Source organism: Coturnix japonica, chromosome Z (genome assembly GCF_054131305.1).
Source record: "Coturnix japonica strain WE chromosome Z, WE-NBRP24, whole genome shotgun sequence".
NCBI lineage: Eukaryota > Metazoa > Chordata > Aves > Galliformes > Phasianidae > Coturnix > Coturnix japonica.
This window is the reverse complement of record NC_140702.1, coordinates 53,292,443-53,308,961: the sequence shown is the minus strand read 5'-3', so window position 1 is coordinate 53,308,961 and position 16,519 is coordinate 53,292,443. Positions and strand designations below refer to the sequence as shown.

Below are 16,519 nucleotides of genomic sequence, written 5' to 3'. Positions count from 1 at the left end.
AAAAAAGTATTTCTGTCTTTGTCAGTCTTTCAATAATTTTTACAATTAAGTCACCATTTTCTTGCATAATTGCACAAACTAAGAGAACTGCAAATCTGAAAAAAAAAATGAAGTTTACATTTTGGAGAAAAAATAACAAAACTGTTCAAGTTTCAGAAATGAAAGAGAAACAGCTTATAATGATGAGAACTTAACCATAAAAGCAGAATATCAAAAACACTTCATTCTCTGACTGACCAGGCTGTTGTATTCAAGCATCCTTTACCTTATCTTATGATTGCTCTCACACCAATATTTCCAATGTCCTCTGCGACACAGGAAAATATCACATCTTGTAGAGGAAACACAGAAACTCTGCACACAAATTCTGGCAGATTAAAAAATATCTCAGTTCATTTGTTGGTTTTGATTTAGGCCCTCAAAATTTACCTCAAGGTTCCTGGGTACCATTTTTGTTTTCATAATCAGTTACAGACTTAAAAGTAAGGAAAACTCAGTTTTACAAATTTCACGCTTTGGCTTCAGTTCTGCAAACATCTCTGTGCAGGTGTACCCACCAGGGTGAAGTCACCAAGCCATGGTAGTGTTATTTTAATCTTTCCACTCTACTTTTCCTATTTTTAACCTTTATATAGACTTTTTTCTTTTTCCCAGGAAAGATGGCCTTCCCTAAGGAAAATGGTGACAGACACGCAGCTGAGTCTATCTAGAAGGAGCAGAACAGTTTGTGGGTAAAATTTTCCAGGTTATTCCAAATGTGAGATTTTCAGAGGTGTTAATCACCAGCTTCTGTGCAGACAGCTCACTTGCACTAAAGTCCACACTAATGAATGTAGTTGTTCTGAACTGTTTCAGAAACTGAAGAGCTTCTAAGGAAATGCCATATGGGATGTGAGCTAGTACCACCTCCACCGCCACCCCCTCTGTGAAGTCATTTTGCTCCAAATTATTCTGTCTGAAGCAAGAGCAGAAGTGCCTACTTCTGTCCCTCTGCCACATGCTCATGCAGTTGTAGGAATCCATCCAAACTGTTAGACAAGTGAATGTGAACTGGAAAAACTTTCCATCTAGCTACCAATTGCATGTGGGTTCAAGTGGAAGCATAGAATCATAGAATCATACAATGGCCTGGGTTGAAGAGAACTGTAATGATCATCTAGTTTCAGACCTGCTGCCACAGGCAAGGTCACCAACCACAAGACCTGACAGCCCAGATCCACACCCTGCCTGGCCTTGAATGTATCCAGGGATGGGGCATCCACAATGGAGTATACAAGTATGGCTGATGAAGGCAGAACTGTACTCCAGTGCACATGATAGAGCATGTTAGTATATTAGAGTTTGCTTTGCAGATCCAAAATATTCTGAAAGGCAGAAAAATGGGCTGCAGCAGGCATGGATTTTAACTACAATTAGTAGCCAAAAATTGCTACTAACTTCTCAGTAGTTCCAGGCCCCAAGCTTAAACAAGCAACTAACTATGGAAATCTAGTCCTTGGTGTGTCATGCCCTTCTGAGAGTCTGTTTCAGTCTCCTAAATTGTTTACACATATTTTTAACCTTAGTAAACCTTCAGTCAAGCACCACTTGAGATATTTATGGTCTCTAAACTTTTATTTTGCACCAATCAGGAAGAAAGTTTGTATTTGTGAATGCAGTGACTAAACAAAACTAAAAATTCAAAACATATTCCTGCTCTGATTTCACTGAGGAAGATTTTTAAGAGGTTATTTTAGGAATTTTATCTTACTGGTCTATCTGTTAGTGAAAATATCCTACTACTAGAGATAATACGGGTCAAACAATATCCAAGAAAAAAGTACACACACACACTGAAATCAACATTTTATATGTGTTAATCTCTAATTACTGAGTCATAAGAATCATAAGAGCAGTGTCTTCTTATCATGGGATAACTGGAAGGATGAGACGTACATTGTGTAGGGATAAAAGCAGTTTAAGATTTTATGGATTCATGTTTCCCATTACTTTTGTCCTCTGGACACCCAATTAAAAAGTTTAAGTGCAATGAGGAACTGGAAAAGTTCACTGGAAAAGAGAGGAAAAAACTGAATATCCTTACATTTTCATCTACTGAATACCCTCACACATAAAGATGCAGCTGTTCCATTATTCATATTTCAATCAGAAATGTGGAACAGAGAAGTTGGCTCCAGATGGAGAAGAAAGGTTTGTGCTCTCAGTCCACCTGCTCCAATGCAATGTAATGCTGCAGACACGACAGGTTCAGAAGTGTTCCCCATTATATGCTTGGCCAATATGACAACTGTTTATGATGAAATGACTGGTGTGACAGATTTAGGGAGAATAACAGATATATCTACCTAGAATTCAGTAAGATTTTTTACAGTCTGCCATCACAAAGAAGCTCATAAAGTGCAGAATGGATGAACAATCAGACATTCTGAACACTGCCTGAACAAGGGTGGCAGTCAGTGAAACAGGCCTAGTAGGAGGCCACAAACTAGTGGTGCACATCAACAGTCAATAATGGATCCAATTCTATTCAGCAACTTAATTATCTTGGCCGATGATCCCAGCAGTGGGGTAACACGCACCCTCAGGAGTTTGCTAGTGGTACAAAATGGGTGAAGGGCTGATAAGCCAGAAGGTCGTGCTGCCATTCATGTTGATCTTGACAAGCTGTAAAAATGATATGACAAGACTATTGTCCAGTTCAACAAGAGAGAGTGCAAAGACCTGCAACACGTGGAGGAACAAACACAGTCACCATGTCACAGGGTTGTCCCTAGATATCAGTCAGTAACGGGGCACAAGACGTGGCAAAAGAAACAAAAGGAGAGGCCGGCCAATGGCCATGTGCTCCAGAAGAGACAGAAGGGCAGAGGGTAAGCATATAGTTGTAACAAAGAGAAAGAGAAAACACAAAGGCAATGATCTGAGGAGGAACAGGAATTTACTAAATGTAACCAAATCAAACAAAATGAAAGACATGAGAGTACCCAAAGTATGAGTCAAACCATGACAGTGTGAGGGAAGCATGTGCTTTTCCCCGCGGCAAGGTGAGATGGACAGAGGCAGAGAGCATCTGGAGTCCAGTATGGAATCCCACCCCACTTCTTCATACCAAGTCCATTGGGAACAACACCCCTCATCTCCCCTCCAGGAACACAAAATGCCCCAAATGGAGGTAACATGGAACCAGAACATGAACTCTTTAACTGCCACTGTTCTACATGATGTTCTGATGTGGGATACTGACAACAAAAACCACAAAACCACAACACACCAGTATATTCTTTGGTTGGTGCCCAGTGACAGGGCAAGAGGTAAGCAAAACAAAACGAAACATTGAAGCTCTTGAATATCAGGAAACATTTCTTTTTAAAAAGAAAAGTGGTGCAATTTCATTTCTTGAAGAGCACCAAAAGCTGTCCAGTCATGGTCCTGGGGGACCTATTCCAGGTGAGGCTATTTCAGTAGGGTGGCTTGTCAAGATGGTCTCCAGGAGTCCCTTTCAACCTCTGCCATTTGGTGGTCTCTGTGGCTTTCCCACTGGTGGCAAGGTACCAGTCCTGCTCTTCAGACAGGCCTCTGAGCAGCTGAGCCACAGCACTTTGCTGGCACCAAGGGAGGAGACCACCAGGGTTCCCCTGCATCATCTGCTCCACTGCCCAGTGCCAGGCCCATATGCTTAGGAACACCAGGCTGCTGACAAGCAGAAACCACCCCCTGCAAGGCCAAATGAAGCAGCATTTGCCCCTCTGAAGCACTTGTCTACCACACTGTCAACAGTTTATGGGCTAGTTAGGCCCACTTCTGTGACTGATGGGGCAGGGGGAGCCATGCACCCAGACCCTGGGAAAGGAAAAATGGGAAAAGTGGGAAAGGCAGGGGTATGGGCCTAAAAAAAAACAATGATAGTGATCCAAGGAAAGTTAATTTGCTAAATAAGGTATCGAAATGCAAGACAACACAATGCAAAACAATATAATCAAAACTGAAGGTAATCAATCACATAAAATGAGAGAGTGTCCAGAAACTGAAGGCCTTACTTTAATGCTGATGGTGAGGCAGCTAGGGAGCAACACAATGCAGAGACAAGCAGAAAAAGAAAAAAGTACATCTCATGACCTGCAAAGAGTTTTATCTTTCCCTTGGAAAAGAAAATGGAAACAGAGCAATGAATAGTCCTCTGGGATATGGAGTTCTCATCTGAGACAGGCATACCCAGAACTGGAGTGATAACTCCCAGTGCATTACATGATGCTATGATGTGGACTACCGATAACAAAAATCATCACGCCATGTCACTCACTTGGTGGCCCTCCTGGCCACTGTGATGTCAGAATGCAGTGGCTGTGACTGCCCATGGCTTCACCACTATGCAGCCCCCAGGTCCCTCCCCCCACAGTTGGGCCATTGCTCCTACGGGTGCACAGGCACTGTGTACAGGCCGGAGCAGGACCGTGGGCAAGCGCCGAGGCTTGGCTTTCTGGAGAGCAGCAGCTTGTTGGCTGAGCGAAAGCAGTTTCTGCTGGTGTGGCTCAGCCCTCCGCTGAGCTGTGAGGAGCTCGGGTCCCACAGGGCATCTGTCTTGGGGACACGGGCAGGACGAGGTGCTGCAGCTGTTGGCACCTCTGAAGACTTTCCAAGAGTTCGTCTGTCTTCCTTGATCATCTCCTTCAGGTACTCTCTTGACTAAATTGAGACCTGCTGCTTGTCTGAGAGACAGTGCAGGGGTCTGGTTAGTCTTGGTCTGGGGGCAGTCAAGGGGCCAGGCATGGAGGGAGCTGAGCCCATGGGACTGCCTGGCCCAAGGGCTTCTGCTCCTGTCAGAGCTCATGGAGACCCTTTGGGAAGCTCTCCGTTCCACTCTCCAAGCTCAGGCCCTTGGCACCTCTTTTATTTCCACCCCCCAGGAATTAGTTTCTGAGGAATCTCTGGAGGAGAGGGGCAGTGTTGCAATGGCCGGCAGGAGCCATCTGCAGCAGGAAGGCCCATCGGAGGCATCAGAAGACTACCGCTGCGCCATCTGCCTGGACAACATCAGCAACATGGCGTGCGTGTACCCGTGCTTCCATCGCTTCTGTACTGACTGCATCCAGCGGTGGGCTACCACGAGACCGGTGTGCCCACTTTGCAGGCAGCCTATTGACCGTGTCCTGCACACGGTGAGAGCAGACGACGACTACCAGGAGTACGTAGTCCGCTCATCCTCCCATCGGCAGAGAAGAAGGGCAGCAGAGAGGTCCAGGAGCAGATCCCCGCTGCAGCACAGACGGCCCAGGAACAACGGGTTCCCAGCGAGGAGCAGCTCCTCAGGCAGCGGCCAAGTGTCACGGGCTGACACAGCTCCGAGTGCTCCTGCAGCGAGCACTTCTGGGGAGCAAAGCCCACCGAGCGCAGCAGAGCGCATCGTCAGCCCTGGTGACGGAGAGCAAGTCCGCATTGGCACGCTGCTGCTGCCACCTCTACGGATCCAGCTCCCCAGTCGGACAGCCCAGTAAACATCTGGATGCTTTGCAGGGAATGGCTTTTACCAAAGAACAATCCCATGCAGGGAATACTTCCCAGCGTTGTCTCAAGGGCACAGAAAATCAAGAGGGGAGAATTTCCTGGAGCATGCGGTGATTTCGTTTAATGGTAGCATCGCAACTGGGAATACTTCACTCTGTCAGTCCCAGCAGCTTAAGCCTTTCCCTGATGCTTCTCTACAACAGCAGCCCCACATCCTCCAGCCCAGGTGCCCGTGGCAGGGAGGCACAAGGGGGCCGATCATTTCCTCACTGACCAGAAAATTTGGGATAACAATGATGATGATTAAAGAGTATAAAAAAACAAGTGCACACAGCGTAATTGTTCCCCACCCACCGGAGCAATACCCAGCCAGTTGCCAGGCAGCAGCCCCTACCACCAGAAGGTTCAGTTCCCTCCCACCTTCTGGTGAGCCCTCAGCCCCTCTAAGTCAGGGCAAATCCTTTAGTGTAAGCACCCGTTGGCAAGAACTAACACATCACAGCTTGATTAATGGCGTTCTCATCCTAAATCCAAAACGCAGCACCACGCCAGCTGCTGGGATGAAAGCTAACCCCATACCAGCCAAAGCCAGGACAATGCCCTCCCCTCATTCTATACCATCTCCAGTGTGCTCAGGTCCCACACCTTCCAAGACATCCAAATCAACATCACATTTCCTGCCTTTTGATGCAAACACAGAGACAGAATTCCCCTAGCCCATGGCCATCCCTCAAAAGTGTCTGTGTAGTTCATTTAGCACAAGGTGCCTCTGTTCAAAGGGTCTCCAAGGCCTTCAAGCACCAAATCCCAGCAGATTCCTGCATCTGCCACTCTTTGAGTGCGAGGCTGTCTCGCTCCAATTTATAGGAGGGAGGCAAGGTTCTCTGGTATATTATACCCGGCATGAGATTAAGAAACAATGGTTTAAATGTTGGTCCGACCAGTTTATTACCAATAATAATCAACCGAGAAGATGGGGAAAGGAGAGTGGTGACTACTGAGAATGAGGGTGATGAGGAGGGGAAAGCGGGGGATAGGAAACGTAGGAAGAAAGCAAGAATTGCATAAAGTGAGGATAGTCACTAGCTGGATGCAGCAGAATCCCATCACACGTATTTCCATTGGCCCGAGGCAAAAGTTGTCCTGTCATATGGACTTAGACTTTGCAACTGTTACCTGGAGAGGGTGTGGCATTTCCCCCAATGGAGATCTTGTATGGATAAACCATGTCTGGGCATGGTTTCAGGCAGCACTAGAACAGGCTGGCCCTGCTCCAGTGGGGAGGTGGATGGGCTGGACTAAACGCTGTCCAGGAGTCCCTTTCAACCTCTGCCATTTGGTGATTCCTGGGGCTTTCCCTCTGGTGACAAGGTACCCGTCCTGCTCCTCGGACAAGCCTCTGAGCAGCTGAGCCATGGCACTTGGCCACATGAAGCACCCTTTGCCACTCTGGGGCACGTCTACCACACTGTCAACGGTTTAGTGCTGATCAGGCCCAGTTCTGTGACTGATGGGGCAGGGGGACCCACAGACCCATGCCCTGGGAAGGGGAAAGGGGGAAAAGCAGGAAGGGCAGGGTGATGGGCCTAAAACAAAACAGTGATAGTGATCCAAGGAGGAAAGTTAATTTACTAAATAAGGTACGGGAATGCCAGACAACACAGTGCAAAATAATATAATCATAATTGAAGCTAATCAATCACATACATTGAGAGAGTGTACAAAAACCAAAGGCCTTACTCTAATGCTGAAGGTGAGGCAGCTAGGGAGCAACACAAGGCAGAGGCGAGCAGAAAAGGGAAAAGGGACATCTCATGACCTGCAAATAGTTTTATTTTTCCCTCTGAAAAGAAGATGGAACCTGAGCAGTAAACAGATGCTATGATGTGGACTACCGATAACAAAAATCATCACGCCATGTCACTCACTTGGTGGCCCTCCCGGCCACTGTGATGTCAGAATGCAGTGTCTGTGACTGCCCATGGCTTCACCACTATGCAGCCCCCAGGTCCCTCCCCCCACAGTTGGGCCATTGCTCCTACGGGTGCACAGGCACTGTGTACAGGCCGGAGCAGGACCGTGGGCAAGCGCCGAGGCTTGGCTTTCTGGAGAGCAGCAGCTTGTTGGCTGAGCGAAAGCAGTTTCTGCTGGTGTGGCTCAGCCCTCTGCTGAGCTGTGAGGAGCCGCGGGTCCCACAGGGCATCTGTCTTGGGGACACGGGCAGGACGAGGTGCTGCAGCTGTTGGCACCTCTGAAGACTTTCCAAGAGTTCGTCTGTCTTCCTTGATCATCTCCTTCAGGTACTCTCTTGACTAAATTGAGACCTGCTGCTTGTCTGAGAGACAGTGCAGGGGTCTGGTTAGTCTTGGTCTGGGGGCAGTCAAGGGGCCAGGCATGGAGGGAGCTGAGCCCATGGGACTGCCTGGCCCAAGGGCTTCTGCTGCTGTCAGAGCTCATGGAGACCCTTTGGGAGGCTCTCCGTTCCACTCTCCAAGCTCAGGCCCTTGGCACCTCTTTTATTTCCACCCCCCAGGAATTAGTTTCTGAGGAATCTCTGGAGGAGAGGGGCAGTGTTGCAATGGCCGGCAGGAGCCATCTGCAGCAGGAAGGCCCATCGGAGGCATCAGAAGACTACCGCTGCGCCATCTGCCTGGACAACATCAGCAACATGGCGTGCGTGTACCCATGCTTCCATCGCTTCTGTACTGACTGCATCCAGCGGTGGGCTACCACGAGACCGGTGTGCCCACTTTGCAGGCAGCCTATTGACCGTGTCCTGCACACGGTGAGAGCAGACGACGACTACCAGGAGTACGTAGTCCGCTCATCCTCCCGTCAGCGGAGAAGAAGGGCAGCAGAGAGGTCCAGGAGCAGATCCCCGCTGCGGCACAGACGGCCCAGGAACAACGGGTTCCCAGCGAGGAGCAGCTCCTCAGGCAGCGGCCAAGTGTCACGGGCTGACACAGCTCCGAGTGCTCCTGCAGCGAGCACTTCTGGGGAGCAAAGCCCACCGAGCGCAGCAGAGCGCATCGTCAGCCCTGGTGACGGAGAGCAAGTCCGCATTGGCACGCTGCTGCTGCCACCTCTACGGATCCAGCTCCCCAGTCGGACAGCGCAGTAAACATCTGGATGCTTTGCAGGGAATGGCTTTTACCAAAGAACAATCCCATGCAGGGAATACTTCCCAGCGTTGTCTCAAGGGCACAGAAAATCAAGAGGGGAGAATTTCCTGGAGCATGCGGTGATTTCGTTTAATGGTAGCATCGCAACTGGGAATACTTCACTCTGTCAGTCCCAGCAGCTTAAGCCTTTCCCTGATGCTTCTCTACAACAGCAGCCCCACATCCTCCAGCCCAGGTGCCCGTGGCAGGGAGGCACAAGGGGGCCGATCATTTCCTCACTGACCAGAAAATTTGGGATAACAATGATGATGATTAAAGAGTATAAAAAAACAAGTGCACACAGCGTAATTGTTCCCCACCCACCGGAGCAATACCCAGCCAGTTGCCAGGCATCAGTCCCGACCACCAGCAGGTTCAGTTCCCTCCTGCCTTCCTGTCAGCCCCTCTAAGTCAGGACAAATCCTTGAGTGTAAGTGCCTGTTGGCAAGAACACATCACAGCTTGATTAACGGCGTTCTCATCCTAAATCCAAAATGCAGCACCACGCCAGCTGCTGGGATGAAAGCTAACCCCATACCAGCCAAAGCCAGGACAATGCCCTCCCCTCATTCTATACCATCTCCAGTGTGCTCAGGTCCCACACCTTCCAAGACATCCAAATCAACATCACATTTCCTGCCTTTTGATGCAAACACAGAGACAGAATTCCCCTAGCCCATGGCCATCCCTCAAAAGTGTCTGTGTAGTTCATTTAGCACAAGGTGCCTCTGTTCAAAGGGTCTCCAAGGCCTTCAAGCACCAAATCCCAGCAGATTCCTGCATCTGCCACTCTTTGAGTGCGAGGCTGTCTCGCTCCAATTTATAGGAGGGAGGCAAGGTTCTCTGGTATATTATACCCGGCATGAGATTAAGAAACAATGGTTTAAATGTTGGTCCGACCAGTTTATTACCAATAATAATCAACCGAGAAGATGGGGAAGGGAGAGTGGTGACTACTGAGAATGAGGGTGATGAGGAGGGGAAAGCGGGGGATAGGAAACGTAGGAAGAAAGCAAGAATTGCATAAAGTGAGGATAGTCACTAGCTGGATGCAGCAGAATCCCATCACACGTATTTCCATTGGCCCGAGGCAAAAGTTGTCCTGTCATATGGACTTAGACTTTGCAACTGTTACCTGGAGAGGGTGTGGCATTTCCCCCAATGGAGATCTTGTATGGATAAACCATGTCTGGGCATGGTTTCAGGCAGCACTAGAACAGGCTGGCCCTGCTCCAGTGGGGAGGTGGATGGGTTGGACTAAACGCTCTCCAGGAGTCCCTTTCAACCTCTGCCATTTGGTGATTCCTGGGGCTTTCCCTCTGGTGACAAGGTACCCGTCCTGCTCCTCGGACAAGCCTCTGAGCAGCTGAGCCATGGCACTTGGCCACATGAAGCACCCTTTGCCACTCTGGGGCACGTCTACCACACTGTCAACGGTTTAGTGCTGATCAGGCCCAGTTCTGTGACTGATGGGGCAGGGGGACCCACAGACCCATGCCCTGGGAAGGGGAAAGGGGGAAAAGCAGGAAGGGCAGGGAGATGGGCCTAAAACAAAACAGTGATAGTGATCCAAGGAGGAAAGTTAATTTACTAAATAAGGTACGGGAATGCCAGACAACACAGTGCAAAATAATATAATCATAATTGAAGCTAATCAATCACATACATTGAGAGAGTGTACAAAAACCAAAGGCCTTACTCTAATGCCGAAGGTGAGGCAGCTAGGGAGCAACACAAGGCAGAGGCGAGCAGAAAAGGGAAAAGGGACATCTCATGACCTGCAAATAGTTTTATTTTTCCCTCTGAAAAGAAGATGGAACCTGAGCAGTAAACAGATGCTATGATGTGGACTACCGATAACAAAAATCATCACGCCATGTCACTCACTTGGTGGCCCTCCCGGCCACTGTGATGTCAGAATGCAGTGTCTGTGACTGCCCATGGCTTCACCACTATGCAGCCCCCAGGTCCCTCCCCCCACAGTTGGGCCATTGCTCCTACGGGTGCACAGGCACTGTGTACAGGCCGGAGCAGGACCGTGGGCAAGCGCCGAGGCTTGGCTTTCTGGAGAGCAGCAGCTTGTTGGCTGAGCGAAAGCAGTTTCTGCTGGTGTGGCTCAGCCCTCCGCTGAGCTGTGAGGAGCTCGGGTCCCACAGGGCATCTGTCTTGGGGACACGGGCAGGACGAGGTGCTGCAGCTGTTGGCACCTCTGAAGACTTTCCAAGAGTTCGTCTGTCTTCCTTGATCATCTCCTTCAGGTACTCTCTTGACTAAATTGAGACCTGCTGCTTGTCTGAGAGACAGTGCAGGGGTCTGGTTAGTCTTGGTCTGGGGGCAGTCAAGGGGCCAGGCATGGAGGGAGCTGAGCCCATGGGACTGCCTGGCCCAAGGGCTTCTGCTGCTGTCAGAGCTCATGGAGACCCTTTGGGAGGCTCTCCGTTCCACTCTCCAAGCTCAGGCCCTTGGCACCTCTTTTATTTCCACCCCCCAGGAATTAGTTTCTGAGGAATCTCTGGAGGAGAGGGGCAGTGTTGCAATGGCCGGCAGGAGCCATCTGCAGCAGGAAGGCCCATCGGAGGCATCAGAAGACTACCGCTGCGCCATCTGCCTGGACAACATCAGCAACATGGCGTGCGTGTACCCGTGCTTCCATCGCTTCTGTACTGACTGCATCCAGCGGTGGGCTACCACGAGACCGGTGTGCCCACTTTGCAGGCAGCCTATTGACCGTGTCCTGCACACGGTGAGAGCAGACGACGACTACCAGGAGTACGTAGTCCGCTCATCCTCCCGTCAGCGGAGAAGAAGGGCAGCAGAGAGGTCCAGGAGCAGATCCCCGCTGCGGCACAGACGGCCCAGGAACAACGGGTTCCCAGCGAGGAGCAGCTCCTCAGGCAGCGGCCAAGTGTCACGGGCTGACACAGCTCCGAGTGCTCCTGCAGCGAGCACTTCTGGGGAGCAAAGCCCACCGAGCGCAGCAGAGCGCATCGTCAGCCCTGGTGACGGAGAGCAAGTCCGCATTGGCACGCTGCTGCTGCCACCTCTACGGATCCAGCTCCCCAGTCGGACAGCCCAGTAAACATCTGGATGCTTTCCAGGGAATGGCTTTTACCAAAGAACAATCCCATGCAGGGAATACTTCCCAGCGTTGTCTCAAGGGCACAGAAAATCAAGAGGGGAGAATTTCCTGGAGCATGCGGTGATTTCGTTTAATGGTAGCATCGCAATTGGGAATACTTCACTCTGTCAGTCCCAGCAGCTTAAGCCTTTCCCTGATGCTTCTCTACAACAGCAGCCCCACATCCTCCAGCCCAGGTGCCCGTGGCAGGGAGGCACAAGGGGGCCAATCATTTCCTCACTGACCAGAAAATTTGGGATAACAATGATGATGATTAAAGAGTATAAAAAAACAAGTGCACACAGCGTAATTGTTCCCCACCCACCGGAGCAATACCCAGCCAGTTGCCAGGCATCAGTCCCGACCACCAGCAGGTTCAGTTCCCTCCTGCCTTCCTGTCAGCCCCTCTAAGTCAGGACAAATCCTTGAGTGTAAGTGCCTGTTGGCAAGAACACATCACAGCTTGATTAACGGCGTTCTCATCCTAAATCCAAAATGCAGCACCACGCCAGCTGCTGGGATGAAAGCTAACCCCATACCAGCCAAAGCCAGGACAATGCCCTCCCCTCATTCTATACCATCTCCAGTGTGCTCAGGTCCCACACCTTCCAAGACATCCAAATCAACATCACATTTCCTGCCTTTTGATGCAAACACAGAGACAGAATTCCCCTAGCCCATGGCCATCCCTCAAAAGTGTCTGTGTAGTTCATTTAGCACAAGGTGCCTCTGTTCAAAGGGTCTCCAAGGCCTTCAAGCACCAAATCCCAGCAGATTCCTGCATCTGCCACTCTTTGAGTGCGAGGCTGTCTCGCTCCAATTTATAGGAGGGAGGCAAGGTTCTCTGGTATATTATACCCGGCATGAGATTAAGAAACAATGGTTTAAATGTTGGTCCAACCAGTTTATTACCAATAATAATCAACTGAGAAGATGGGGAAGGGAGAGTGGTGACTACTGAGAATGAGGGTGATGAGGAGGGGAAAGCGGGGGATAGGAAACGTAGGAAGAAAGCAAGAATTGCATAAAGTGAGGATAGTCACTAGCTGGATGCAGCAGAATCCCATCACACGTATTTCCATTGGCCCGAGGCAAAAGTTGTCCTGTCATATGGACTTAGACTTTGCAACTGTTACCTGGAGAGGGTGTGGCATTTCCCCCAATGGAGATCTTGTATGGATAAACCATGTCTGGGCATGGTTTCAGGCAGCACTAGAACAGGCTGGCCCTGCTCCAGTGGGGAGGTGGATGGGCTGGACTAAACGCTCTCCAGGAGTCCCTTTCAACCTCTGCCATTTGGTGATTCCTGGGGCTTTCCCTCTGGTGACAAGGTACCCGTCCTGCTCCTCGGACAAGCCTCTGAGCAGCTGAGCCATGGCACTTGGCCGCATGAAGCACCCTTTGCCACTCTGGGGCACGTCTACCACACTGTCAACGGTTTAGTGCTGATCAGGCCCAGTTCTGTGACTGATGGGGCAGGGGGACCCACAGACCCATGCCCTGGGAAGGGGAAAGGGGGAAAAGCAGGAAGGGCAGGGAGATGGGCCTAAAACAAAACAGTGATAGTGATCCAAGGAGGAAAGTTAATTTACTAAATAAGGTACGGGAATGCAAGACAACACAATGCAAAATAATATAATCATAATTGAAGCTAATCAATCACATACATTGAGAGAGTGTACAAAAACCAAAGGCCTTACTCTAATGCCGAAGGTGAGGCAGCTAGGGAGCAACACAAGGCAGAGGCGAGCAGAAAAGGGAAAAGGGACATCTCATGACCTGCAAATAGTTTTATTTTTCCCTCTGAAAAGAAGATGGAACCTGAGCAGTAAACAGATGCTATGATGTGGACTACCGATAACAAAAATCATCACGCCATGTCACTCACTTGGTGGCCCTCCCGGCCACTGTGATGTCAGAATGCAGTGTCTGTGACTGCCCATGGCTTCACCACTATGCAGCCCCCAAGTCCCTCCCCCCACAGTTGGGCCATTGCTCCTACGGGTGCACAGGCACTGTGTACAGGCCGGAGCAGGACCGTGGGCAAGCGCCGAGGCTTGGCTTTCTGGAGAGCAGCAGCTTGTTGGCTGAGCGAAAGCAGTTTCTGCTGGTGTGGCTCAGCCCTCCGCTGAGCTGTGAGGAGCTCGGGTCCAACAGGGCATCTGTCTTGGGGACACGGGCAGGACGAGGTGCTGCAGCTGTTGGCACCTCTGAAGACTTTCCAAGAGTTCGTCTGTCTTCCTTGATCATCTCCTTCAGGTACTCTCTTGACTAAATTGAGACCTGCTGCTTGTCTGAGAGACAGTGCAGGGGTCTGGTTAGTCTTGGTCTGGGGGCAGTCAAGGGGCCAGGCATGGAGGGAGCTGAGCCCATGGGACTGCCTGGCCCAAGGGCTTCTGCTGCTGTCAGAGCTCATGGAGACCCTTTGGGAGGCTCTCCGTTCCACTCTCCAAGCTCAGGCCCTTGGCACCTCTTTTATTTCCACCCCCCAGGAATTAGTTTCTGAGGAATCTCTGGAGGAGAGGGGCAGTGTTGCAATGGCCGGCAGGAGCCATCTGCAGCAGGAAGGCCCATCGGAGGCATCAGAAGACTACCGCTGCGCCATCTGCCTGGACAACATCAGCAACATGGCGTGCGTGTACCCATGCTTCCATCGCTTCTGTACTGACTGCATCCAGCGGTGGGCTACCACGAGACCGGTGTGCCCACTTTGCAGGCAGCCTATTGACCGTGTCCTGCACACGGTGAGAGCAGACGACGACTACCAGGAGTACGTAGTCCGCTCATCCTCCCGTCAGCGGAGAAGAAGGGCAGCAGAGAGGTCCAGGAGCAGATCCCCGCTGCGGCACAGACGGCCCAGGAACAACGGGTTCCCAGCGAGGAGCAGCTCCTCAGGCAGCGGCCAAGTGTCACGGGCTGACACAGCTCCAAGTGCTCCTGCAGCGAGCACTTCTGGGGAGCAAAGCCCACCGAGCGCAGCAGAGCGCATCGTCAGCCCTGGTGACGGAGAGCAAGTCCGCATTGGCACGCTGCTGCTGCCACCTCTACGGATCCAGCTCCCCAGTCGGACAGCCCAGTAAACATCTGGATGCTTTCCAGGGAATGGCTTTTACCAAAGAACAATCCCATGCAGGGAATACTTCCCAGCGTTGTCTCAAGGGCACAGAAAATCAAGAGGGGAGAATTTCCTGGAGCATGCGGTGATTTTGTTTAATGGTAGCATCGCAATTGGGAATACTTCACTCTGTCAGTCCCAGCAGCTTAAGCCTTTCCCTGATGCTTCTCTACAACAGCAGCCCCACATCCTCCAGCCCAGGTGCCCGTGGCAGGGAGGCACAAGGGGGCCAATCATTTCCTCACTGACCAGAAAATTTGGGATAACAATGATGATGATTAAAGAGTATAAAAAAACAAGTGCACACAGCGTAATTGTTCCCCACCCACCGGAGCAATACCCAGCCAGTTGCCAGGCATCAGTCCCGACCACCAGCAGGTTCAGTTCCCTCCTGCCTTCCTGTCAGCCCCTCTAAGTCAGGACAAATCCTTGAGTGTAAGTGCCTGTTGGCAAGAACACATCACAGCTTGATTAACGGCGTTCTCATCCTAAATCCAAAATGCAGCACCACGCCAGCTGCTGGGATGAAAGCTAACCCCATACCAGCCAAAGCCAGGACAATGCCCTCCCCTCATTCTATACCATCTCCAGTGTGCTCAGGTCCCACACCTTCCAAGACATCCAAATCAACATCACATTTCCTGCCTTTTGATGCAAACACAGAGACAGAATTCCCCTAGCCCATGGCCATCCCTCAAAAGTGTCTGTGTAGTTCATTTAGCACAAGGTGCCTCTGTTCAAAGGGTCTCCAAGGCCTTCAAGCACCAAATCCCAGCAGATTCCTGCATCTGCCACTCTTTGAGTGCGAGGCTGTCTCGCTCCAATTTATAGGAGGGAGGCAAGGTTCTCTGGTATATTATACCCGGCATGAGATTAAGAAACAATGGTTTAAATGTTGGTCCGACCAGTTTATTACCAATAATAATCAACCGAGAAGATGGGGAAGGGAGAGTGGTGACTACTGAGAATGAGGGTGATGAGGAGGGGAAAGCGGGGGATAGGAAACGTAGGAAGAAAGCAAGAATTGCATAAAGTGAGGATAGTCACTATCTGGATGCAGCAGAATCCCATCACACGTATTTCCATTGGCCCGAGGCAAAAGTTGTCCTGTCATATGGACTTAGACTTTGCAACTGTTACCTGGAGAGGGTGTGGCATTTCCCCCAATGGAGATCTTGTATGGATAAACCATGTCTGGGCATGGTTTCAGGCAGCACTAGAACAGGCTGGCCCTGCTCCAGTGGGGAGGTGGATAGGCTGGACTAAACGCTCTCCAGGAGTCCCTTTCAACCTCTGCCATTTGGTGATTTCTGGGGCTTTCCCTCTGGTGACAAGGTACCCGTCCTGCTCCTCGGACAAGCCTCTGAGCAGCTGAGCCATGGCACTTGGCCACATGAAGCACCCTTTGCCACTCTGGGGCACGTCTACCACACTGTCAACGGTTTAGTGCTGATCAGGCCCAGTTCTGTGACTGATGGGGCAGGGGGACCCACAGACCCATGCCCTGGGAAGGGGAAAGGGGGAAAAGCAGGAAGGGCAGGGAGATGGGCCTAAAACAAAACAGTGATAGTGATCCAAGGAGGAAAGTTAATTTACTAAATAAGGTACGGGAATGCCAGACAA

General features: G+C 50.6%; 2 protein-coding genes across 2 annotated transcripts; both read left to right on the top strand.

Annotated features, from left to right (window-relative positions):
* The first annotated feature begins 4,508 nt into the window (after positions 1 to 4,508).
* On the top strand, positions 4,509 to 5,805 carry LOC107305946 (uncharacterized). The gene is made up of 2 exons (XM_015848652.3): positions 4,509 to 4,671; positions 4,905 to 5,805. Exon 2 carries the CDS (start codon positions 4,950 to 4,952, stop codon positions 5,490 to 5,492), a length of 543 nt encoding a protein of 180 aa, XP_015704138.2. The 5' UTR covers positions 4,509 to 4,671; positions 4,905 to 4,949; the 3' UTR covers positions 5,493 to 5,805.
* Positions 5,806 to 7,336: 1,531 nt separating this feature from the next.
* On the top strand, positions 7,337 to 8,999 carry LOC146754073 (uncharacterized). The gene is made up of 2 exons (XM_085529230.1): positions 7,337 to 7,802; positions 8,036 to 8,999. Exon 2 carries the CDS (start codon positions 8,081 to 8,083, stop codon positions 8,621 to 8,623), a length of 543 nt encoding a protein of 180 aa, XP_085385356.1. The 5' UTR covers positions 7,337 to 7,802; positions 8,036 to 8,080; the 3' UTR covers positions 8,624 to 8,999.
* Positions 9,000 to 16,519: the final 7,520 nt, after the last annotated feature.